At 42.7% G+C, this 26,103-nt stretch overlaps 2 protein-coding genes across 2 annotated transcripts in view; both read left to right on the plus strand.

Moving 5' to 3' along the window:
* The window catches only part of mmp2 (matrix metallopeptidase 2), a 13,162-nt gene extending 4,396 nt beyond the window's left edge, over nucleotides 1–8,766 (plus strand). Inside the window, exons 7-13 of the mRNA XM_027031284.3 lie at nucleotides 118–291; nucleotides 783–938; nucleotides 1,056–1,182; nucleotides 5,442–5,578; nucleotides 6,256–6,415; nucleotides 6,679–6,788; nucleotides 7,590–8,766. Coding sequence (XP_026887085.1) covers nucleotides 118–291; nucleotides 783–938; nucleotides 1,056–1,182; nucleotides 5,442–5,578; nucleotides 6,256–6,415; nucleotides 6,679–6,788; nucleotides 7,590–7,690 — 965 coding nt within the window. The 3' untranslated portion in view covers nucleotides 7,691–8,766. The remainder of the gene's footprint in view (nucleotides 1–117; nucleotides 292–782; nucleotides 939–1,055; nucleotides 1,183–5,441; nucleotides 5,579–6,255; nucleotides 6,416–6,678; nucleotides 6,789–7,589) is intronic.
* Nucleotides 8,767–9,311: 545 nt separating this feature from the next.
* On the plus strand, nucleotides 9,312–19,227 carry lpcat2 (lysophosphatidylcholine acyltransferase 2). Its single transcript, XM_027031286.3, has 14 exons — nucleotides 9,312–9,538; nucleotides 10,040–10,182; nucleotides 11,026–11,243; nucleotides 12,840–12,952; nucleotides 13,392–13,452; nucleotides 14,321–14,379; nucleotides 15,420–15,454; nucleotides 15,993–16,047; nucleotides 16,562–16,644; nucleotides 16,788–16,913; nucleotides 17,212–17,365; nucleotides 17,528–17,626; nucleotides 17,867–18,008; nucleotides 18,371–19,227. The coding sequence occupies exons 1-14, from the start codon at nucleotides 9,431–9,433 to the stop codon at nucleotides 18,556–18,558; spliced, it is 1,584 nt and encodes a 527-aa protein (XP_026887087.2). The 5' UTR covers nucleotides 9,312–9,430; the 3' UTR covers nucleotides 18,559–19,227.
* The last annotated feature ends 6,876 nt before the right edge of the window (nucleotides 19,228–26,103 follow it).

The raw sequence follows: 26,103 nt of genomic DNA on the forward strand, positions 1-26,103 counted from the left end.
TTTTAAACTAGGTTTATAGGTCTTTATTTTTTTCTGGTATGAACTTTTAAGATGTTTTATTTTTTTTAAATGTTTTGACCTTACATGAAGATCTGCTCACGTCCCCCTCTCCCACAGCCATGTCGACGGTGGGCGGGAACTCAGAGGGCGCTCCCTGCGTCTTCCCCTTCACCTTCCTGGGCAAAACCTACGAGTCCTGCACCACGTCCGGCCGCAACGACGGGAAAATGTGGTGCGCCGTCACCAAAAGCTTCGACGATGACCGCAAATGGGGTTTCTGTCCTGACCAAGGTAACCAATCACATGCCTTCTATTCTTACAGATAAAACATAACATGCAAAAACACAGACATTCTGATTGATGTTCACCTGCCAAAACAAAAGTCTAGCCTGCTCATTCTCAAGCTGAAAGGGGCTGTTTGCACTCCAGGAACACCTTAAAGCACAGAGGCATTTCAGTATTGCAAACACTCTGGGAACGGATCCTTGTAATAAGGAAACTGCTTTCTGGACAGAACTGGTGATCAGACGCAGTCTCTTTATAAATTATCTTGATAATGTGATTTGTAATTCTTATGTTACAGCCTGTTCAAACAGCCCAGTAATGCTACCCAACAGTTAGACGGTTTGCTACTGCACATTCATTATAATTATTTACTAAGCGTGCTTGTACTGCATCATAGTGAATAGAAATAAATGGGCAGGACCTGGTTGTGATTGGTGCTGCTTGGTAGGTGCTCAGCCAGGTTTGCTGACTCTGCTCTTCTGGCCGCTGTTGTCCAGGCTACAGTCTGTTCTTGGTGGCCGCCCATGAGTTTGGCCACGCTCTGGGCCTGGAGCACTCCCAGGACCCTGGGGCCCTCATGGCTCCAATCTACACCTACAGCAAGCACTTCAGGCTCTCTGCTGATGACATCAAAGGCATACAGGAACTGTATGGTGAGGGCAGAGGCTGGAGGAGGGCTATCCCGAAACGTTTCTTCTCGTTGTGCTCAACTTCTGCTCAACTTATGAGAAGGGAAGCGGTCTTAAACACATGTTCTCCATCTCTTACAGGTGTGCCCACAGACAAGCCCCTCCCACCCACCATGGGCCCAGTCACCCCTATGGATATCTGCAGTGAGAACATCATTTTTGATGCAGTAGCCCAGATCAGAGGAGAGACCTTCTTCTTTAAGGACAGGTAACTGTAACAGAAGAATCTTCCATGCAGACAGCAGCTTTTCTGGGATGCAGTGCTAGAACACCTGTAAGTGGGTTTGAGTTTATCAATAGACACACCTGTATATGGATGTGAGTTTGACTGCACACCTGTATGTGGGTGTGAGTTTGACTACACACCTGGTGCCTCACAACGTACTGTGTCATGCAAACTCATGACAGCTGATATCAGAGTCTTGCATTAGTTACTCAGCTTTCAGAAACAAAACAAAGGATGTTGAAAGAGGTTCTTAAGAAACTATAAAACAGGTAAGTTCATTACCCACAAGCTCACTGATCTTACTCAAACAGTTTAAAGACTACAAAACTACATTTTCTATAAAACAAACAAACAATGATAGGTCAGTGATATATGAGAATGGGATGTGATATCTAGCAAGTATTAGCACATTTCAGCTGTTTTGTTTTTTAAACTTGGCACTGACGCACAAGTCTTCTGCTTTTGCAAGACTGTTTGACTACTCAGAAAGAACTTCATAAACATGTACAGGGCAGTGGAGATTCGGGGAAGTGTTAGGATGTCACCACACACACACACACACACACACACAAACACACACACACACACACACACACACACACACACACTTCCAGGCACTGCATAATCAATACATCTATGTTAGTGGTTAAAAAGACTTCAAAAACTGTCACCATGCCAGGAAAATCTAACTTGTTTATCCTCCAAAGCCTGTTTTAAGTCAGGAGTAGCGATGTGCTAAATATCTTCGTGAGCACGGACGTTGTTTTAACAGGAGAGTACACGAGCCACAGTTGTGTCCACAGTGTTATTCTGAGGCCCAATGAACAACTCACTCCCTGAATTTTTATAATCTTAAGTAGCTAGATGGCGTGTGTTTGTGTATGTGAGTTTGTGAGTTTTTGTATATGTGTGTAACCTGTGCACCGTAACCACACACATCTCTACAGATTCCAGAGCAGAGTTCTGCTCTGAACTAGAGCATACTGCAGAAGATCTCTGTCTGTCTGTCCTACATACCACAAGCAGTCTTGTTGACTGTATTGTTTGGTATAATAACTACATAATTACAGCCCAAATAAAACATCACATTCATCCATCACAGATTTCCCAGTGTGTTCACAAGCAGGGGTAAGTAGGTTAGTTATTAGTTAGAGTGGCTGTGGTCCCAGTGGGGTCTCTGTTCTGTGTGCTAAACTCTTTTGGGTGACTAGCATGGCTCCAGCAGGGAAATCACTGAAAAGAAGTGACTGTGAAAGTCACAGAATTAGGATGCATATCTTTTAAGATGGAGTGTGACTGAGTGGAGCCCTTAGTGCTGCGTGCACACACACACACACACACACACACACACACACACACACACACACACACACACACATATCCTGACCTCCCCTCGTACAGATGCGCTCTGTTGGGAAGGGAGTCTGTTGGGAGCAGCTGACCCAGATAATGCAGTGCTCTGTGGCTCTGTGCAGACGTCTTTGGTCTTATGACACACATACTTACATACAAATTTACCCCTGACAGAGAGAGATGTTGTGGACTGGACGTTGGCTCATACACGCACATGCACACACACACACACACACACACACACACACACACACACACTTATTTATGGATAAATCTTAAATGTAACATGCAAGGTAGTGTCCAAAGCAAACAGCAGTGGACTGAAGACAGTGCAGTCATTGAGACTCTGATGTCACGTGTGAGCAGGAACTCTGGAGCTAGGGAGTGAGCCACCCACCGTCCCACACACAGAGCCATTTTTAATTTGGGTTACATCATTACCGCTATGTGGTTACCAACGATCAGGAGACCACACACACACACACACACACACACTGAAGAAGTGTCTGTTGCTAGGAATCGGCTGACTGTAAAATTAAGATTAGCTCTGAAAGCTTACGACATGCTGTTTCTGGGAACGGGAAGGTCGTACTGAGAAAGTTTCCTGATCCTATCGGCATCTAGACGAAGGGCTTTTGGCTTTATGAAGGCACTCGTGGGTCCATCTCTTTCTGGGACAGTTCTGTGAGGTCAGGGGGCACAGCAGTCTCCATTTCTTTTCCTTTGAATATTTTGAGGCTTCATTTCTGGGTGCCAAAGCCCCAAGCAGAACTAGGCGAAGATGCTCGCTCACGGCCATGAAGACAATGACCCCGAAGTTTTCCAGACCGTTTACAATGGTGCCCAGCTAGGTTCAAAATATAGACCTCTGCTTACTAAATAATTCCACCTACCACTAATCTACACGGCATAGATCAAAGATTGGCTTACACGCAGCTAAATTATTGTCTTGTTAATAGGGAAAATATTTTATTGTCTTAAAAGAGTGTTCCTAAAAATGTTTGGATCTGTAAGGGTTTGCACCAGGCTGAGGCCTCCCTCCGGCCGCCAGAGTGAGGCCTTGAGTCAACCGCACTACTAATCAGGCTTGATGCCCAGCAGCTGGGCCAGATCTATAAAAGCCCAGTGACCCAGTTATTCAGTTCTGGGTCTTTGCTAAAGTTTTGAGCCGTGCTCCTAGCTGGTAACTTCAGGTTTTGAGGTCTGTGAGCCCTTGTGCTACACCTCACTTCTGTGCTGCGAGGGTGTTGGTGTTTTTACACATGCCCTCCCCTCTCCAGTTTCCCCTCTTTAGTCTGTCTCTCCCAAGGCTTCCCTTAGCCATTAAAGTTCCTCCCCGTTTTCTGGTTTTGTTTGGGAAGTTTTAGTTTGGTTTTCCCCAGTGCATTGGGGTTGCCATTCTTCCTGTGGTATCCTTTGTTCTCCCTTTTCCACACTCACCGTGGTGTTTAGTTTTTCCTTTTGTTTTACCTGATCCAAGATCTAACTGTTCTGCACACAGGCCCACCATCATTAGAGCGTGGTTACTCACCCAGTAGGCTGTCGGTGTCATCACCTAGCTGACCTTGGTTTGAGCCCACCTTACAGGATCTCAATGTACTTGCCCAAATGATAGCTGAGTATTGGAAATGCCATTTGGGAAAGATATATTAATGAACGTGAGGTGAATGAGCTCAGGGTCCAGTGAGCGAGGATGATTCGAGCACTCAGACATTCCCACAGCTGGGTCACTTTCAGCAGCTGTTTAAACCATTGAAGAGAGAGAGAGGCAGACAGAGGTTGAAAGACTCTTGCATGGCCCAATGCCTTTTTGTTTATTTTATTTGTGCAGCTGCATTAAAAAAAACCCAACATCATCCATCCTGTCTTATTGCTTTCAGTAGAACAAGCCTCGTCTCCAGTGACATGCTGACCCTTTCTGCTGAGTCAGCGCAGCTCCAGGCAGCTGCTATGTTGGAGCATGCTGGCAGCACAGGCCTTGGATCAGAGCTAGCAGGGCGTGGACGCTGGAGGCTCTCACCTCTCATTGCAACCCTGCCTCCCACTCCCGGCCTTGTCTGCAGGTCCAGACAGACCGAGACCTGGTACAAGCATGGTGCTTTAGAGGCCTTGCTGCCTGGGTCGTCTGAGCCGTGCCTACAGATTTGTCCTGTTCCCCTTTTCTGTTCGGCTTTTAATCACAAAAGTGGTGTTCTTTGTCAGCAGTGCTGTAGCTGTGTGTTGCTTTAGTCAGAAGAGCCCCGCAGCCCTGGGGCGGACGCGGTTACACCTCAACAGTAGTTGGCATCAACAGCCTGCATCCTGAATCCCATCAGAGCTCCCCCCTTGCCTTCCCATGTGTCAACAATCCTGACGTCTGCAAATGTGAATGTTTCACCAACAAGTTCTTTGTCACTCAGATGGAACTTTGTGCTGCGGGTTGGATTCGCTGGGCCTCAAAATGCATTGTCCGGATGTGGCTTTTCGGAGTCTACAATATTTTGACCTTTGAAAAGTAGGTCAGTGGGTATCGTTGATGTGCTGAGGCCTGGAGAAGTGGGCATGCTCCGGTATGTTCCAGGGCCTCTACTCTCTGCCTGCTGCTTTAACGAGAAACAGATGCTGCAGTGAATCACCCCATTGTGGTCAGGCTGTATGACTGCTAGTCCAGCCTTTCTTTCTCTCTCTCTCTCTCTCTCTCTCACACACACACACACACACAAACATAATCTTGCTTCTTATCTCTTTTTCTCTAGCCTTTGTGGAGGTCCTCATTCCTCTTTGGAAGTAATGCTATCACATTACGGTCATCTGTAAATGTTATTTTATTTATAATGGCATGCAAGCTGACCGACCTGAGTCACGGCCTGGTCATCCACCCCCCCCCCCCCCCTCTCTCTCTCTCTCAGGTTCCTGTTCAGGTCAGCCAGTGTTAACAGTAAGCCTACAGGCCCCATGCTGGTGGCCACGTTCTGGAGTGACCTTCCTGAGAAGATAGACGCAGCCTACGAAAACCCTCTGGAGGAAAAGACAGTGTTCTTTGCAGGTAAAGGAATATGATCATTAAAGAGAATGAATAACAACGCTTTTTTCAGTTTGTGGTATTAACCAGTACATTGTGTTCATCTATGCTCACATACATGAATGAAGAAGAAAGAAACAGATTTGTAAATCTGTATCAATATACCTACTGCATGTTGACACTCCATTATCAGTCACGATGTCTTATATTCTAGTGCGTGACGATGTCACAATATGACAAAAATTAAAAATGTTTCTGATCATCTATTTTACATATAAGCAGCTGAGCATTACTCAACATGAAGTGATATAATGTCCTGCTTGACTGTGGTTTATTTATCCACTCTAGTGAATTCTAGGTTTATTAATACATATGAAAGCATTCCATGTCCACTGATGAACTCCTGATAAGAGATTAGGATGGATTTAAGAATGCTTCGACTCTCTAGATATTTACTGCTGATGGTAATATCTAGTCGGGCAGATTGAGATCACATTTTCTGGATTATAGGCTAAAACTTCAGTGGGTTTGAGAGATTTATATATCTAAACCTTTGCTTTTTTCACATTCCAAATGCCATACTGGACATGTAACAGCTGCAGCAACTTTTAGAAGGATTGTTTTACAAAGTGCAGTGTTAATAACAATGAAATTAGCATCTTCTTGACTTGTGTGTGTGTGTGTGTGTACGACTGTCACAGGTGACGAGGTGTGGGTGTACACAGCCAGTACCCTGGAGAAGGGCTTTCCTAAGAAGATCTCCTCCCTGGGTCTACCATCAGACCTCTACCACATAGATGCAGCCTACTCATACCACAAGAGCAAGAAGACTTACCTGTTCTCTGGAGACAAGTTCTGGAGGTACCAGCCTTACCACATCATCACCATAGTTATCTTTATGTGATAACATGGTAACCAAAGTGGGGAGGGTCATTTTATAAATGTATTCCAGATTACTGATTATATATTTTAAAATCCTGTAAACTAACGCGTTTGTAAAATCCAGGTAGCACATTCATTAACCCTAATCCTGCCCTCTACTTCCATATCCCATATTCACAGGAATACATAAATTGTGTGGTCTGTCTGTATGTAAAAAGCCTTGTGCCATAATAACTCTACAGGTACAATGAAGCCAAGAAGAAAATGGATCCCGGATTTCCCAAACTCATTTCCGATTACTGGAATGGTATTCCTGATGACCTGGATGCAGCGTTCAGTATGAACGGGAACGGTAAGCGGCTCCTCAGCAGCTGCCTAGGATCCTGGGATCCTTGGATCCTGGTGACATTGAAATTTTATGGGATGTTGTTCAGTCTTTCACACTGAAAACAGAGTTGCCTCTGCCCACAAACACAACCTCACCCTCATATTACTGAGGTGAAATATTGTTATGTGGCACTGATAGATATTGGGGAAGGGAAAATATGTGAGGTGCTTTGGAATTATATCTGGTTTAGTCTTTTACTGAACTGAGCACTCATATTCACTGCTGTCGACCTTACACACACTCTCTAAGAAAACAAAGTTAAATGATGTGAGTGTGTGTGGTGTGTGAAAGGAGCGTTGTAATACATGAGCTCAGTGCACAGCCTGGCATAGTCACGTTTTTTCAGGCAGCACACAGAAGCAGATCTTTAGATCTGGTAAACGCTGGCCCCATTCTGAAACCAATAGCTGCTTCCAGTGCTGTTTATACCTCGGACTCCACTGACCCCATGTGCTCATCTCCAGGAAGTTCACATGCAAGCATTACTGCATGCACTCAGCATCTCACACGTCACAGAAACACCGATGTTACAGAAGAAAAAAAAACGCATTTAAATTGGATCACATTCTGGCTGAAATTCATATTATCCTGAAAATGGATATACTTGTTAAATTGTGTTAAATGGATATACTTGCTAAACTGTGTTTACATGCTTAATTTGCAAACTTTTTCCCAAAGGGCCCTTTGTTTAAAAGCGGGTTTAATTAATGGAGTCATTAAAGTTAAGGTAAGTAACATGCCGTGATGTGTCTGTGTACTCCGCAGGTCATAGCTACTTCTTCAAAGACTCTCACTATCTCAAAATGGACGAGAGCCTGAAGATCATCAAGGTGGGAGAGGTGAAAACAGACTGGCTGCGTTGCTGAGCAACAGCACTGCCTTCGTGATGTGTAGGTGCTCGGTGATAGCCTCTGACCTCGGATCAGCATGTTCTGTTCCGCCACAGGGCCCTTTTGCCTAATGATAGCACTCAGACTGTATCAGAGTGTTGTCTCCTTTAATTCCCGGTGAGTACTTACATCTTGGTGAATGCTAGGTCTTAGCTAGCCTGTGAGGGTTTATCTTAGTCAGTAGACTCAGGTTGTTGTTGTTGTTGTGTTGTTGTTGTTCTTGTTCTTGTTCCACGTTGGACTGGGCCTAAAACCTGAGCATTCATTAAAAAAAAAAAAACATTTTTTATCGCTATACTGTGTGATATTTGCTGTTTATTTTCAATGATAAAGGTTTCCTTTTTTAATATCAGGCCTCCTTAAATGAAATTGTTTGTGTATTACCACATTTGCAAAGACATCAGGTATGTCCCATCTAAACAGTCATCCAGTAATGTTTGGTTGTAATATAGTTATTTTTAAAGAAAATGAATTGATTCAAGTAGGACTGCAAAAAAAAAAAAAATGCATTTATGAAAACAGTTTGAGCAGAAAATGTCCTTGCTGTTTTGAAAAGTATTAATAAAAATGCCTAAAATATGTTTTTTTAGATGGACAGTTGGACAAAAAAAAAAAGGAATTTGATGCAGTATTTTGTGAGGTTTTTTATTTGAAAATGTATATCAGATACAAGTTGTGTACTGTTTTACATTCTACAAGGACGTGCACTTTAGTACATTAACACTAAATGTGTTCTACAGCAACACAGAGACCAAACATATCAGTAGCACAGCTTTTGTGATTTGTTCTGCTTCACGTCAGTGTTTGACTTCTTTCATGGGACTGGGTGATACAGGGCACAGGCTGCCTGAGACTGTATAGGGGTTTGTTGCATGATGGACTCATGACAAGAAAGTATCATGAAAATACTGATTAATCCTACGTTCTATTATTTGTACCTTTTGAGTTGGCATTATAATATTTTTTTTCTTATTTGCTTTATGCACTTTGTCACTTCATGTAATTCAGAAAATTCTGAAAAATAAAGACTGCCCTGTAGCCCCTATGTAAAACTGTTGTTATTATTATTATTATTATTATTATTATTATTATTATTAGAATTATTAGAATTATTATTATTATTAGCATTATCATTATGTGTGTACACAAAAGTTTGGGGGTTTTTTGGCCATTACATTTTTATACATTATGCAAAATTGCAAAAGGTGCTGCAAATTGTAACCTTTGAATAAATGAAGACATCTTGTGGCTGATTGCAAGAGAAGGAAACTATATTTTGGACATACATCATCCAACAAATGACTAACTAGGAAATTAGCTTCATACGAGCAAAAAAGACCAGCGTCACATTTCATATGTCAGTATTATCTTACTGTACATAAACGTTCGCTAATAATAAGCTCTTAAGCGCATTATACATAGCCTATAGTTCACAGATAGATGTTTGAGTACTTATCGTCTGATCTGGATACAGAATAAAACATTTGAGTAGCGATAACGAGGACACCGTTTGCATCTGTTACTAGAGCGCAAAAAGAGGATTATGTTTACCGGAGGTGTTGCATGTAAGAACATATCCTGCCATAACCCGTTAACAGGAGGTCGCGGCGAGATTGCGGAAATTTATTACGCAACACACGAAGATGCACATGTAGGAAGTTTATCTCCTGTAGTGGTACGGAACCAGAAAGGACTGGTAACGTAGCGCCTCTGGAAATGGCTCAGCGAGCATTCGCCCTGCCTAGACAGCAGTCTCTGTTCCTACCGGCGGTTCTCAATCCGTTTGTGCAGGAGACCAGATTGACCCGACATGAGAAGATCAAAGTAAGTAGTGTGTTTTGTTCTGGTGGTTGTTTCCTTGTTTAATTTGCTGAACGCCGCTGAATGTACGTCCACAGCCTCCGTAACAAGGTCACGAATCAAGTTGACTGGTTGGTGTGACTGTATGTATGGTCGTGTTGAATCTAACGCGATTAAGCAGTTGACATTTACGTAGACCTACTCTCGTGATGTCTGGGACTGTGATACTGTGATACTGGGTGTAGCGTTCAGCCGGTAGCAAGGCCAATTCCTTCCCCAGTGAATCCAGTCAGATAACGCCCTTGCCTTTAAAAAGCTTCACTATTTGAAAGGTTGAAAATGCGCTTATACAGCACACGTGGACATGGCTTTACATCATACAGAGTATTTTAGTGAACTTCTGTTTAACTGAATCCTCATGGGAAACAAGAATGAAACCAGCGCGTTTTAAAGAGTTGTGCATGATCCGCCGTCCCGCAGCTCCGGAGTCTGTTAACTCGACCCCTCCGGTGCTTGTGTTCGCAGTTCTGCCTCCTGGGAGTCCTCCTCGTACCTCTCCGCTCCGTCTTCCTGGCTGTGGTGCTGATGGCAACGTGGCTGGTGGCCGCCGTAATAACGTTCAGGCGGCCCCTGAACAGAGACGTGGAGCCCATGACGGGCTGGAGGAGGTGAGCGCAAAGTTATCATCTCCGCCGGGATTATAACAGCCCATCTCATCTGATTTTACGCGACTTCATACACAACACGAACTGGGCCGCCATTGCGCCGTGAATTTTTATTGTCTGGTGAACGAGCCGTGATAAATTGCCCTATATAAATATCTATGAACAGCACAATTACGTAAATTGTAGAGCTTTGAACCATCATATTGGTCTGTAGAAACAAAAGACCAATATAATTATTATACAAATAGTATCTGTGTGTATCAGAGTTTATAGACAGCCACGTCTTGTGTATAAAATAAGACAGAACAGGAGATTCTTTGGTTCACCCTGAATCCAGCATTAAATTGCATAAATTAGCTCAGAACAAAACTACTGATTCTGGATCAGATTTGTCCTGCACTTACGCGGAAGGTGACCACAGACCTAGATGATCCCAGACCTGCCTGTCTATTCTGAGATTCCTTGTGGATACTCCTGCTCTGATCCCCTCGGCCTAGGGTCTGTAGCAGATAATACAAGATTGCACAGGAATGGCAAGACTTCTCCAAGTGCTTTGGGAATGACTTGGGTTATATAGCTAAGGTTACTGAGAACAGGGGAAGCACAGATAGGTGATATTAAAGGGTCGTGTGGCACGGTTAATTTTTCATGCTGTTTGCAAGCATATCTTTTACATGAGGTAAAAAATACGCAGGCTTCCTGTGAAAGCAGAATGGTCAGGCATGTCTAGCCCCGTTATGCTGGATTGTGTTTAAGCAACCCTACTTTTCTGCATGTCTGTGCATGTGTTGTGTGTGTGTGTGCGCGTGTGTGTGTGCGTGTGCTCGCGCGCGTGTGTGTGTGTAGGCTCATGTGTCGTACAGTGATGGTGTTTCTAGGCCGGGTCTGTTTCCTAGGGATGGGCTTCTGCGTGGTGGTGAAGGGCAGGCAGGTGAGCGGTGCTAAGGCTCCCATTCTTGCTGTAGCTCCGCACTCCTCCTTCTTCGACGCCATCGCCTGCATCGTAGCCGGTCTGCCCTCCATCGTGTCCCGCTCCGAGTCCCTGGACGCGCCCATATTTGGCCGTGAGTAACGGACAGTCGCTTTCTTTTCACGCACCCGACTCTCATGGCAGACTTCTAGGCTTTGCAGTATGTGCAAAAGCCCCCCCTGCGTCATGGCCAAAGAAGTTTGCACCCGTCACTGGTCCTGGAAATGTTTGCCAGGCTAAGCAGATGGCAGGCCATTCTGAAACACTAATCACATAACTATGATTAGTGACCTGATCATTCAGATGATAACATGCTTCTTACATTTTAATGGTGAGACCTTAGCCACAAGCTTCCTCCTCTGGGAGAGAGTTCACATCAGATGGAGCAACTCTCTCCCACAGAAACCACTTTTCTCAGCTTCCTGAAAAGCCTTATGGGAATTCCCTTTTGCTTTGTTACAATGTAACACAATCATGTTACATAATTCTTATTGTTCACTTACTAGCAAGCTTGGCCAGAACAGGGTGGGTGAGCCGACTGATCAGAACACACTAGGTTTACTGGGAGGAACTTAGAGACACATGTGCTGTAACAGAGTTTCAGACAGAAGGTGAATAGAGGTGTACAGTATGAGGAAAATAATGTGTGAGCACCGAAGCATGTAAATCTATAATAATGGACCCAAAAAGTAAAATGATGAGCATTGAAATTGAGCATAATAGGTCCCCTTTAATGTCTAATAATCTCTGACCTGCTTTGGAGGAGGGAACTTGTAACGGCCCGAGTGCCGCGGGACGTGGAACAGGACACACAGACTCCCTCGACTTTGTGCAACATTTAATGGCATTAAACACACAGGACAATGGTGGCATTCACACGTAACATTAAGTGAATATGAAGACACTTAACGCTAAAGACATTAACATTATACTCAGACGCTAACAAACATTGACCAACAGGGAAGTAAGCACTGACGGGGGTTTAAATAGACTGACAAACACTTAATGATAAACCCCGTACAGGTGCGGGCCATCACACCTGTAAACCCCCCTGCACGCCGCGGGCCGTACCACGTGACTCGTAGGGGGTAAGCGAGCCATGCAGAACTCTACTGTGAAAGGGATGTGTGACGGAACGCTCGCCTCCCGTGAGTCACGTGGTTCGGCCAGCCACGTGCAGTAGGAGGACTTTCGTTTGTGGCCACTCCTGCACACACCTGTACCTCATTTCGTCGGTGTGTATTTAAACTCACGTCAGGGTGTGCCACGTGGTTGGTCATTGTAGATGTAATGTCTAAATGTAACGTGTTTATGTTGGATGCATCTTTGTGTATTGTGTTTGTTTAGCGGCAGTCGTTTCTTGTTTATGTTCATCGTTTGTAATACGTGAGTGCCGCTGTCGTTTATGTTATTAAATGTTCGTCTCTGTCGAGGAAGTCTGTGCGTCCTGCCTCGCACCCTGCGGCATTCGGGCCACCACGTGTTACAGGATGGGTGGTCTTCCATCACGGAAACCAAAAGAAGTTTCAATACTATTAATTTTGTGTGCAAAATGGATTAAGCAGTTTTTGTGCATGTTAAAACTAAGTGCATGTTTAAATTGTGTGTAAGAATGAGGAACCAGAAACTGCACCATCGCTTGAAATGCGTTTACTTTGGCTCTCTGAGACGTCTGTGTGTGGTCACCCAGGCATCCTGCAGTGCCTGCAGCCTGTGCTGGTGTCACGAAAGGATCCAGACTCACGCAAAAACACCATCTTGGAGATTAGGAGACGGGCCATGTCTGGGGGCCACTGGCCACAGGTGATCTTAACCCACCCTGCTGCATGTTAACGTTTGCCAAGGCTGTTTTGAGGTTTGGATGAATGGTCGATGATGTAACGGTGTCACAACAACCTGACTTGAAAATGGAATTTCAAAGTTTTGCTAAAACATTTCAAAAAGCAGGAAACCCTTTCTGTGCGTTTAGAAAGTGGCCTGGTTTGCTGTTACTACACCTCCTTCTCCACCAAGAGCAATTCAAAGTAAATAAATGTGTAATTCTGTTATGTAAATGTGAAACGTGTGCTCATTTTTTCATTGTTATTGTTTTCCCCGTGAAGGGGGAAAAGTTTAATCAGGTTTGTTTTGTGAAAACTTCACAAACAGGCTGTTATGACTGGAATTGTTACAAGTTAAAACTGACAGACCTACCAAGTGCTTAATGAAAACGACGTGTTTGTGTTTTATGATCATTTTTCAGATGTTGATTTTCCCTGAAGGGACATGCACAAACCGATCTTGCCTCATTACCTTCAAACAAGGCAAGGAGATTCCATCTCACTGCATCCGTTTGTCTGCTCGGGTCCAAACGTTTATATAGACAAATGATCTTAAGCAGTTTTAAGTAACACTAGCGGTCATTTTCACTGAGATCTACACGTGTGAAAAAAAACAGTCACAGCCTTTGATTAAGCCTACAGTTTGAGTAGAATATGAAAATGATGTTGCGTGTACTTTGCCGCATCCTTTTCATGACACGTGCACCGAGTTTGCTGGACGGCAAATTATGGAGCTGCAGGGATTCCTGAAAACTCGTTTGCCTGCAATGCAAAGCAGGAGGGTAACGGGGAGCAGGAGGAGCGAAAACGTTCAAGTTGCACACAGGTTGTTTCTGCCACCAATGGTGGCCCAGAGGTTCTTTTTATGGAGGTCAGCAAAAACAGGAACAGAACCTCTTTTCGCTTATGTCATCACATCTTTAGAGAGATGTACCACACTTCCTTCCTTCTGAATACTAATTTAGTACATGCATCTTTCACATTTGTGAAGCTTTTTCTCCTGTACACTGAATGCATGTGAGCTTACGCTAGAATAAGTCAACCACACAGAATTCTCTTATTAATCTGTAATTATTGATTGGCTAGAAGAGCTAGCAGGTTACACAGCTGGTCACGGAGGACAGCGTAATCTAGGACAAAGTTTAATCAGTGGGGCCTGACTGGCACTGACCAGGGTCAGGAAGGGGGTAACTACTGTGTTTTTTTGTACCATTGTATTTGCAATGTGTGTGTGTTAAGTGGGTAGGGACACATTTAAAAACAGCGGTAAAACAGTGTAGTAAAACAATGACAGAACATGAGAAGGGAAATGAAAGAAAAGTCTTATCTGTCGCTCCATTTCTGTTGACAGGAGCCTTTGTGTCAGGGGTCCCTGTTCAGCCAGTGCTCATCAGATACCCCGGTAAGATGGTGAGTGAGTCACACGCACAGTCCTGTTCAGCCGGTGCTTATCAGATATTTATTCTGCTTTACTAGGTTTGAAGGGTAGTCGTAGAGGTTTAGTGGGTGGTTTACGTGTGATCTTCCTGCTTCCGTCTTCACAAAGTGCACAGTCTGAATATTTGAACCACTCAGAGGAAGTCTTACTTTAGAAAGTGATCACATAAGAAAAGCGGCATTCTGAAAAGAAAAAAAATCAATAATCATTTTTAAAAAGTATAAAGTTGGAGCAGAAATGGAAACATTTTGCACATCAATCTGATCACATAACATAAGCAGGGGACTGAAATTGCAAACTGATTTATGAGCAGTGCAAAGAATGTTAAATGATCAGGACAGTCAGTAATCTGCACAGAGTCAGGACAGGACAGTCAGAAATCTGCACAGAGTCAGGACAGTCATTACAAGACAGTAAGTAAAGACATACAGGGAAGTGCGACAAGTAAACAGGGACACGAATAAAAAAAAACACTGATCTAAAAAGCAACATGCTGTGTTTCATCTAAATTCAGAAAAAAATAGTGTTGTATTCAGAACCCATAAGTCCTAGATGGTGTATTTACAGTAACTAAAGGTATTCAGATCCTCTCTGTCCCTGGGTAAGATTCAGTTGTATTATACTTATAAATTGCTGTGTGTACCTTCGATATTTGACAACCAGAGAATTCTCTGTAAAACCCTTGAGAAAGGTGTCAGTCATCGTGGATGAAATAAAGTTGGTGATTTACATTTGAAGACTAAAGAAAGGGTGTGTTTTGCTATTACTGGTGAATGGCCTTAATGGAACCTGAGGAATCTTGTAAATTTCTGTCACATCATTTTCTTGACAGTTGTTTTGGTAACATCTAGTAGCAGAGAACAAAAGACACATCCTGTAGGGAAAAACAGAATAACTCAGCCCTTACACCGTTTTTTAGTCTTTAGTTTGAATGTTAAACTGTTTATCTGCAAAACACCTGCTCTGGCTTCAACTTCACACAAGTTCTTTTTCTCCATTTTCTGTCCTTCAGGACACAGTAACGTGGACTTGGCAAGGCCCCAGACTGTAAGTAGTGAACCATCTAAGATCATTAAACAGATAGCAGAGATAAAAGACCACATCGTCACACTGCCACTGCCTAAGGGTCCATTTCAGAGTAGTTTGGCTAGGACACATTCAGTGAGTAAAAGACAAAGCACTTTTGTATGTCACTCTGGATAGGAGTATCTGCCAAGTGTCGTAAATGTAAATGAATGAGCTCAGTCACACATTTGTGAATGGAACAAGCCTTTATAGTGCAAAATTATTTGACTTGCATACTTCCACAGGTACATATTGTTTGACCTTGTTGACACAGGCATATAATTGTTCCTAGCTGAAAAAAATCAGTTTCCTGTTCCTAAAGCAGCCGTAACCCTGTCCCTGCTTGAAGGTACCCCAACGAGAGGCCATGCATATAAGCGTCATGTATATGTCTAATCTTCCATCAACTCCAGAATGAATGTGGAACCTGATCTAGTGCCGTCTAAAGGCCTTTCTGCACAGACGTGAGTCTTTAGCCCCATTCCTGAGGAGGTCACGGCAGTGTTTCTCTCTATTGCAGGTGGACTGTGCTTCTGCACACACTCTGTCAGATCTACACCACAGTCGAGATTGAGGTTAGCGACTTGGGCATCTTCTTCCGTATTCTAGCTTCTGCTTTTCTGTGTCTATCCTAAAAAAGGTGACATGAAACTGTCGTCCTAATGAACTGTCTAACAGAAGATTACTTTTGTTAGAAGGCCCTGCATGTTGCATAGTCCTTATAAGGAAACATGTTTTTGTTTTCAGAATTACCTGTATAATGAAACTGGAAATCTAAGGCACAAAAGGAACAGTTATCTTAAATAAATATTCCTGAATTTCCTGCCTAATCTCTATTTTCCACATTTACCACAAATGGGTTGTACATGTCACATTTATAGTGCATGTTCAGTCTCCATAGTGGAAATACATTTAATATCTGTGGTAATTGACTCTGGTCATGGTCAAGTCCTCATTATTTTCTGGAGAAAAAGGTAGTTTGTTACCTGGCAGTCATTTGTGTTAGTTTTATATTTTTGTGTTAGAATATATTCAGATTTTCCTTCAAGTGTAGGTACAGAATGTGTGCTCTCGTCTTGTTTGCTGTAGTTTCTTCCTCCACACATCCCAACAGAAGAAGAGAAGGAGAACGCCACTAAGTTTGCTCATTCCGTGCGGGCAGTGATGGCAAGGTGGGATGGTCACTACACTTCCCTGCCTCTTTATCGCTAAACCCAAGCTTGTCCCGCACACCGCCCGCTGTCCCGTAGGAACATGAACGAGTCAATGAGCTCATCGCTCAGAGTCCATGGTATTGATGAGCTTGTGTTGCCAGGTCACTGGGTGTCCCGGTAACGGACCACACGTTCGAGGACTGTCGGCTCATGATCTCCGCCGGGGAGCTAACCCTGCCCATGGAAGCGGGGCTAGTGGAGTTCACAAAGATCAGCAGGAAACTGAAGTACGGGACACTTCCTGCTGCTCGGTTCTATACCTGAACTTCATCCTTTGTTTACTGCATCACACAACATTCCTTCACTACTCAGAGCATTGTATAATACCTCCAACAGATTGTAATTTTGTAATTAAATTGAAGGTGATATTTTTATTACTAGGTGACATTACTACTAAAGGCACTATTTTGGGAGTAAACTGAAGCTCTGTAATGAAGCTAAATAAACCAGAAGTATTCATAGAAATCCTTATAACTAGAGATAAGGGGAATTTTTCATTGTTAAGTGTCTTATTATTTTGTGTAGTCTGAAATGGGATAATGTGAAGAAGGAGCTGGAGAATTTTGCCACCAGAGCTTCCTCATGTAAAGGCGGGCGGATCCGCATCGAGGAGTTTGCCGGTTTCCTCAAGTTACCCATCAGCCCAGCACTGCAGGAGCTCTTTGCTCTTTTCGACAGGGTACGTGTGTGTGTGCGTGTGTGCGTGCGTGCGTGTGTGTGCGCACACATGCATGCGTGTTTGACCTGCTTCAGATGGTCATTTTGTTGCACATAAATAGACCATGTCTAAATATTTTTTGGGGTGTCAGAGCTCAAGATGTGTTTTACTCCATCACCACAGGATGGAGATGGCACCATCGATTTCAGAGAGTACGTCATTGGTGTGACCGTGTTATGTCGACCAGCTAACACAGAGGAGGTCATCCACACAGCATTTAAGGTATATAGTCACCAAAGCTCGTATGTGCATTTGATAAGTAATATCTGTGCATAATTTTACTGTCTTTTTTTTTCCTTTTTGTAATGTTTTATTAACAATATTTCTGTTTATTACTTTGGTGCGAGTGCTGTAAGTTAAATACTCTTGCTCGTATTCTGCATTGTTGCTTATATATTTACTGTAAAGATGTCGCTCATATGGAGTAGTCACACACTTGTACTCTGTGACATCTTGCCTCAGCTGTTTGATATAGACGAGGACAATAACATCACTCGAGATGAGTTTTCCAGTCTGCTGCGTTCGGCTCTGGGTGTGTGTGATCTCAACGTCAGCAAACTCTTCAACGCAATCGACAGTGATGGATCAGGACACATCACCTACGGTGTGTTTGCGATTTATCACCCAAAATAAACTTTATTCTGCGAGCGGTATAGAAGGCTAACCTTCGTGATTAGACATTACGATGATTCACAATGCATAAAAATTATTTAAAAGTCACAAAAATTGAAAGAACTCCCAGTGCTCTAAACTGAAACTATGGAATAAAACAATACTCTATATTTTGTGAATAGTTTTATACCACACACAGAATACATGACATATATAATTTGAGTACATTCCTGTACTAAACACTTACTGAAAGTACGTATTATGGACTACTTAATTAATGAATTAATTAATTAATATTAATATTTATAGTTTCAAAGTAATCGCTTGTATTTTTCTCTCTCCTGTAATGATTAGATGAGTTTCGCACCTTCGCTCTCACCCACCCAGAGTACGGTAAACTCTTCACAACATACATCGAGCTCCAGCGCTACCAGGGCCTCCAAGGGGAGGAGCCAGACTTTGACTCCGCCTTCTCCCAGTGGGGTACCAGTTCCCCTAGTGACCACCAGGAAGACAGCAACTCCCACAAGAAAGACGCTTAACAGTACCAGACGAAGGAGGAACCCAGGCCTAATGCCCCGCGGGTCTAGTGAGGTGGATCGAAACCACCGCAGAGCTTAGAACAGCAATCAACTGGCATTTTTGTTGATTATAAATACAACCTTCCGTTTGGAGGAAACTCATCGTAACGTGTCTTGGCGGTGCACAGAGTAACCGCCTTTGCCAAGAACGTGTGCAAGATTTCTCCCAAGGGGCACGTGTCCCTTACATGAAGTTTTGCATGCAAGTCTTGTTTGAGCCGTGCCCACCTACTGTTCCCATGATGTCGTGAGTCGTTTATGTTTAAAGTATTATGTTACACTGTTCTGCATCTTGCTGTTGTGACTATGGCAAGAAGTGTTATGATATTATTTTGTTTGTTTAGTTTTTTTTTTTTTTTATCTGGTGCTACACATCCAGTGCTTACAGGAGGCAGGGAAATAAAGCTTTAATGTTGCAATCTTACGACATTACTGATGTGCGGTGGTCCACAGCAGTGCTGCAGAGCTGGTGCATGTCAGTTCATGATTCACAACAACGGCAGGCTAAAGGGAGGGAGGATATGAGTACACACGCTGTTTTTTTTCTCTCTCTCTCTCTCTCTCTCTCTCTCTCTCTCTCTCTGTGACTCTGGTGCAGAAAGTTCGCAGTAATTAAAGGTTTTTGCCCGACATCTTGTTATTTGCATTTCTGCTGAGTCAACATTCTGAGTGAGCGTTCTGAGTTAACATTGAGTTAACACTCTTTGAACTTTGAGTGAGCGCTCTGAGTTAGCATTCTGAGCTAGCGCTCAGTCCCTGTTTAGTGTAAAGCATCCAGGAGATGAAAAAGGTCTAATTTCTAGCAAACAGCATCTCAGCACACATCAACTGGGGTTGGTCTGGCGCCCTGTACTGACTGCTCCACACTCGCCCTGTACTGCACTTTGCAATTACAGTTAAGAGGTTTTTAAAAATAATTATTGCTATTAATTTTTGTCTTTTATGTTCCACTTCACAGACATTTGTTAGAGGGGTTTACCTTCTGTAGAAAACTTTAGTGGCCCAATGGAAACTCTTCCACCAGGTGGCAGCAGTGGTCTGTTCTCTACGTGAAGATTAGCGTCAGTATTGCCTGTGAGTGTCTGTTACAATGTGGTTCTAAACAGTTATGTTTGACTATAGGATAGCGCTCTCTGGCTGGCTGGCTGTCTCTCTCTCTCTCTCTCTCTCTCTCTCTCTCTCTCTCTCTCTCTCTCTCTCTCTCTCTCTCTCTCTCTCTCTCTCTATATATATATATATATATTGTGTGTGTGCGCGCGCTTTCCTGTGCAACGGAAAAAGGGTCATTTCACAGTGCACATAAGTGCACATACAAACCAGATAACTATTATGCTGTCTTCTCATGCTGAGCAAAGACATAAAACATCTTAAACAATAACATCCAAACAATAACTTAACAGACATAAAACCTGTAGACCTGCACGTGTATTGACTGGAGACTTTTGAAACTTTGTTTTTTTTTTTACCATTGAATATTCCGGTATTGTCACGATCCCAACGAGACACGGCGACTCGAGAAGCAGACGTGTGACTGATGGGGTGTGGCTATGTGTGCATGCTTCAGGTAGTGGGAGGCTGTGTGTGTGGGCCAAAGATCTGAATTGAGGTTAGGTTTAGGTGTAGGCATGGCATTACTTAGTTTCACTAATAGAATGATACAAAACTGTGAGCTAGTGAGCGCAGTAAGCAATTTTCTGAGTACTACTGTCTGTGCGATCTCGGCAGCGGGGGTCAGTGACGATGATGTCCCACAGGAGACTGATGCTTGCTCTTGTTAGGCTCAGGTAGATGAAGAATGGAGCCGAGCTCACTTCATTAAAGCCCTGCTGCTCAGCCTGCTGCCATTACCAGCTGCGATTTCCAACCTCAATTTGTTTTAACCTTTTCAGACGAGAGCAGCCCATTTCATTTTAATCACAATTGATGAGATGGCATGGAATCAATTAAGTAATGTTGTCCTCTCTCTCTACTTCTGTCGTGTTCTCTTTCTTTCTCTCCCTTCTTCTCTGCCTTCACCTTAATATTGCTGTATCCATTTTGCAGCAGCCCCAGGTCTTGTCTGTCTAGTCAAATCGTAATCGATCAGCGGTCACTAATCGGGTTTTATTTGCACAAACCACGCGAGCGTCGGCTACTGGGGCCGCAGCGAGCAGATGAGGGAAGGACTGATCAAACGCTCGCGCGCGAAAGGTCAGCCCAGCCGCGTGGCTGATTAACGATGGGCGAGGATGTCGCTAAACGCGGCGGGGTGAAGTTCTGAAGCTCGCGGGGACAGGGTGCAGGCCTATGGATTCTTTTCATATTTGCACTCAGCTCTTGCATTCATTATATTTCAGATATACGTGACGTCTCTGTTTAGATATGCGAATGCCAGACTGCTGTACCGAGTCCCTCCTCTGTGTCATACTTGTTCTCTCTTTCTGTTTCTAGTTCACACTGTGTAGAAGCTGTTGTTTAATATGCCGGTACCTGACTTCTCAGAGCCTTGCTATGTTCTACACGTATCACACTGCTGTGTGTGTGTGTGTGTGTGTGTGTGTGTGTGTGTTTAAATATGGATGGTATACCACAGCTTCGCACAGTCTGATTCTCCAGTCCCATCCCCGTTATACGCACACACCACCTGTAGCGCTGTGACGTGTGTTTGAGGTAAGGAAGAAGTCAGTCTGGCCAGAGACCACAGAAGCCCCAGCTGCACGTCCGATTGGGCAAGACGCAAACACAGACATCCCTTCCTCCAAACACCTGTATGACAACACAGACATCCCTTCCTCCAAACACCTGTATGACAACACAGACAGCCCATCCTCCAAACACCTGTATGACAAAATGCTGATTTGTTCAGTTCTTCTATTCAGGAGAGATTTCTTATAATGTATCCAGTTCGAAGGATTGCAGAGGTGCAACACTTAATAATGAAAAAGAAGCAAAAAGAACAAATTGCACAGCTGTGTTTCCCTACATTTGAGTTTGAATTTCATCGAGCACTGTGGTTGTCGGATTGCTTCCCAGAAGAGTATCTGTTTTGTTTTTCCTGAATCAAAGTGCAAGTCTACAAAGATGCTCTAGTATGCAACTAATACTTAAGACTTTTTAAAGTAAAAAAGAAGGCCTGACGTTATATCCATTTCATGCTTGGTTCAGGTAATATAAATATATAAAACGTGATCCAGAAACAATGGCATTCATAGACACTTTATGATTACACTATGATTATACCCCCATATAGATATGCAAGTATAATTACTTTCATATGAACTCTCATATGGGAATAAACTGTTTTGGGAGTAACTTGGAGCCTGGAGCTCATTTACATCCATCCTGCTCACACCATTTTTAAAAAATCAGTTTGTACTTATAACGAGTATAAACTGCTTTGTATCCAGTGGTTTTGATTCATGTGTGCGCAGTTATATGATTCACTGGAGCTATATGATAGGCATAGATTTGAAATGTACCCAGAAGAGAAACAGTGATGTTACTGAGGGTGTTGATTGGAGCAATGGCAGAAGAGTAATTGTGTACATTAGTAGTCATGTGTGAGCTGTAAAATTAGCCACTCCAGTTTAAACAACTTTAAAAATTAACAGAAGATAACTAATGATTTCTGATTTTGCAATTATACCATTAAAGGTAAGCTGAGGTGTTCAGTATGTTCTCAGTGTAAACAAAAGATTTTCAGTAATGTCCATATCTAATAATGCAATGTTCCTCGACCTCGTCCTTGGTACTCTTAAACGCACCCACAAACTAAACCGAACCATTAAGAACACTGAATACCGGGAGCCCAGTAGGAGAAAAAATGTGAACTGGATTTAAAACAAAAACAAAAACACTGCAGTAACACTGAGGGGTTCTTCAGTTTCTCCATATATAAAGATTAAACAGATTTCATTGTGTTATTTGAACAGCAAAACAAAAATCTTTCATATGTCCCCTATTTCTGAGTGACTGAGAAACTAGTTTGGATTCTTGTGGGTATATATACCATATGTGTTTGAAGGATCAGCATAAATCCTTTCAGTTTCAGGGGACTCTGTCTATGTCATGCTCTGACTGACAATCTGGCCAGGCTGCAGTCTGTGAAGAGGCAGGACATTCTGCATGCTGTCAGCACGGTTCAGCCTCCTGCAACATGCTCCGACTAGTTACAGTAAAACCAGTGAAAACCAGAGCAAAGCTAAAAAAAGGCAAGTTTCCATGAATTTTATATCATAAATTCTTCTATACTTTCCAACAGGCAAAAATTGCTGAATTGTGTTAGTCATCTCTTCATAGGAGATGTGTGCAAGGCAATGTCTTTTTCTCAGTTTCTGCAAAGCTGTGACTTTAATCTGAAAGGTCATTGGATGCTGTGTAATTAAGTGGATGATGAAACAAGTCTGACAGTACTCTATTTGTTGCGTCTAATGAGTGACCTTTGACCCTGAGCCCAAGGCTGTCCATCACCTGAATCTTTTATCCTCCTTTTATTCTCCTTCTGCCTTCAAATGCTTATAGCTTGATCTTCTCATAAAGCTCCATCTCCTCCTCATACACCTCCATCTTCTCATACAGCTCCATCTCCTCCTCATACACCTCCATCTTCTCATACATCTCAATCTCCTCCTCATACACTTCAATCTTCTCATACACCTTCATCTTCTCATACAGCTCCATCTCCTCATACACCTCCATCTTCTTATACAGCTCAATCTCCTCCTCATACACCTCCATCTTCTCATACAGCTCCATATCCTCATACACCTCCATTCTCTCATACACCTCCATCTTCTCATACAGCTCAATCTCTTCCTCATACACCTCAATCTTCTCATATACCTCAATCTTCTCATACAGCTCCATGTCCTCCTCATACAGTTCCATCTCCTCATACACCTCCACCTTCTCATACAGCTACATCTCCTCCTCATACACCTCCATCTTCTCATACAGCTCCATCTCCTCATACAGCTCCATCTTCTCCTCATACACCTCCATCTTCTCATACAGCTCCATCTCCTCCTCATACACCTCCACACTCTCTCTTTCCCTCTCTCTTTTCATTCATTTCTCTGTGATTATACAGTTTTATCAATGAAGTCCAAAAGTTATATGTAAAAACAAGGAACATGACAAAATTAATAATATATGTTTAATTAATAATTAATGTTAAATAATATTTAACAACAAAGAAAATACATAAATAAATAAATAAATAAACCAACAGAAAACAATACTGACATAGTGTGTCTATATAAAATTGCATCATAGAAAGGAAGCAATTGCTTAAATATCCTTAAAATATAGTCAGTCTCTCTCTCTCTCTCTCTCTCTCTCTCTCTCTCTCTCTCTCTCTCTCTCTCTCTCTCTCACTGGGACTAACCTTTTGAAGTGACAGATTAAAAAATCTAAATATTCATACAGTGCATGCAGTGAAAGCCATAAACAAGCATACCAGGCAAAAAACAAACAGCATCACTCATGTGCTTTTGAAGGAATTTACATATCTTATGAGCAACTGAGGGTTAAGAGTCTTGCTCAGGTGCAACTTAGCAGTGGTGGGGTCAACCATGCTTCAAGTCTCATGAAAAACAAGCATTAAAGCTATTCTGTGCTGGTTCCCAGATGGTGATAAAAACTTCCACTGGCTGACTGGACAGCAGAGTCACTTGCAGTATTCAAATGCAGACTGAAGACTTAACTATTTGTGGAATATTTAGAATTGATCCTGCATCTGTTGAGTAACTGAAACTCTAGCACATATAGTTTGATATTGTTTGTTATTGCACTTATCTTTGTCTGATATATAGCTCATATTTGTTTCACACTTCTAGGTATCAGCTTTGATCCTTGTATTATAACAGTATTCTAGTTCAATGGAACCTACTGTACTGGCTAAGATGCATTCTATGAGTAAATGACAAAGCACTTTTGTAAGTCACTGTGGATAAGAGCATCTCCTAAATGCCAAAAATGTACAATGTAAATCTCAAAATGTATGTGGTGTTTTCAGTCTGTACCATGTATATGAAGTCCAGCATGATTTTTCATGGCAACTGAAAATAGAAATACAAGGCTCTTATCTGGAGGTCTGCTATGATTCAGGAGTCAAGGACTAACCACTCAGTATGGCAGTAACACTGGCATAGTAGTGGCATTGTTCTGAGTGTTGAAATGCTACAACTTTACAAGGCATAGCAGTACGGCGGGGGGGGGGGGGGGGGGGGGGTCAGTTGGCTTGAGACTGCTCTACCATCCCAAAATATCCAACTAGTAAGGGTAGGGGTAACTCAGAAGTTAAGGTACTGGATAATTAAACAGAAGGTTGCTGTTTATAGCCACACAATGACCAAGGTACTGGTAACCTCAAGGGCCCATGAGCAAGGTCATTAAACCTCAATTGTTTGAATAGTACTCAGTTGCTTTGTGTCAGATAAATGCTGTTAATAAATATCAAAAACTTGTGCATGGTCACAGATGGGCAGCTGAGTCTAACTGTATGCCTACCATGTACTTTCAGTAAGTGGTCTTTCTAAGAAAGTGACTGGTGGTTAGAAATGCTACAGCATACAACTGCTTGAAGAGTCACCACTTAAGAGTCTATTTGCTTTCCAGAGTCTGTTCAGAGTTTTTACATAGAAAAGATGTGGTCTTATAGAACAGGTCTTGAGTTTATATCATTGCATAAGCACCGACCTCGGTAAAATGGACAGTACTCACAGGATTAATAGTGGTGGAGGATCCAGGCATAGGGTACTTTACACCACCATGCAAGTATATCCTGTTTGTTTGTTGGGATCACCCTTTCCAACCCGTATTCCTGAAATAGCAAATTCCAGCTTCCAGAGAAGGAAAGAACCCCAAATGAATGCATAAATCAGCTTGTGTAACCAGGTTCCTCACTTTTATTATCTAATCTTTGCTGGAGTATCAACAAAAGCTCCTCAAAACAGGCCTGTAAAGGTTTCATAAAAGAAGCGCTGGAAAGCTTTAAATGGACATTCATTGACTTTAATGGGATGAACTGAACGTCTATATCTAATAGAAAATCATAGCCGTCGGCTAAAGCTGCGTGAGATTCGATTACACATGGAACACAATGCTTTTACCGCTTCTTAGAAAACGGGTAATTGAATCCATGCAGAAGAAGAGAAAAGACACAGACAATTAAAGAGAGGAATAAAACATTTTTTGAAAAAAAAGTCTTATGTTTAGTTACTTATTTATTTTTCCTACAAAACTTTTTGGCGCGGCTGCAGGTATATTTCTGCAGTTTAAGGATCATTTAATATCCCAACTAGTATGAAAAACACCTGCTTTGTGCCAGACTGCGCAACATTCTCCCGCATTTACACACGTGATTAAGTGCGCGATCTCCAGCAGAATAAACGTTGTAGGGACTTTGTGAGTTATCACCTGTCGTGACTTTCAAGAATATGACAAGACCGCTATGATTTGTTCAGACAGCCTTTCAGAAGTTTGTCACAAATGCACTCACAAACCGTCAGAGCATCCGCGGCGCGC

The sequence above is a fragment of the Electrophorus electricus genome, chromosome 23 (assembly GCF_041902795.1).
Source record: "Electrophorus electricus isolate QZ-2024a chromosome 23, ASM4190279v1, whole genome shotgun sequence".
NCBI lineage: Eukaryota > Metazoa > Chordata > Actinopteri > Gymnotiformes > Gymnotidae > Electrophorus > Electrophorus electricus.

What these genes read in the sequence shown, in the direction of transcription:
- lpcat2 (XM_027031286.3), top strand. Translation starts at nt 9,431, where the DNA reads ATGGCTCAGCGAGCATTCGCCCTGCCTAGACAGCAGTCTCTGTTCCTA. An exon ending in TCAGATACCCCGGTAAGATG is followed by an intron (nt 14,380 to 15,419) that starts GTGAGTGAGTCA and finishes TCTGTCCTTCAG; the next exon opens with GACACAGTAACGTGGACTTG. An exon ending in ATCAGGACACATCACCTACG is followed by an intron (nt 18,009 to 18,370) that starts GTGTGTTTGCGA and finishes TGTAATGATTAG; the next exon opens with ATGAGTTTCGCACCTTCGCT.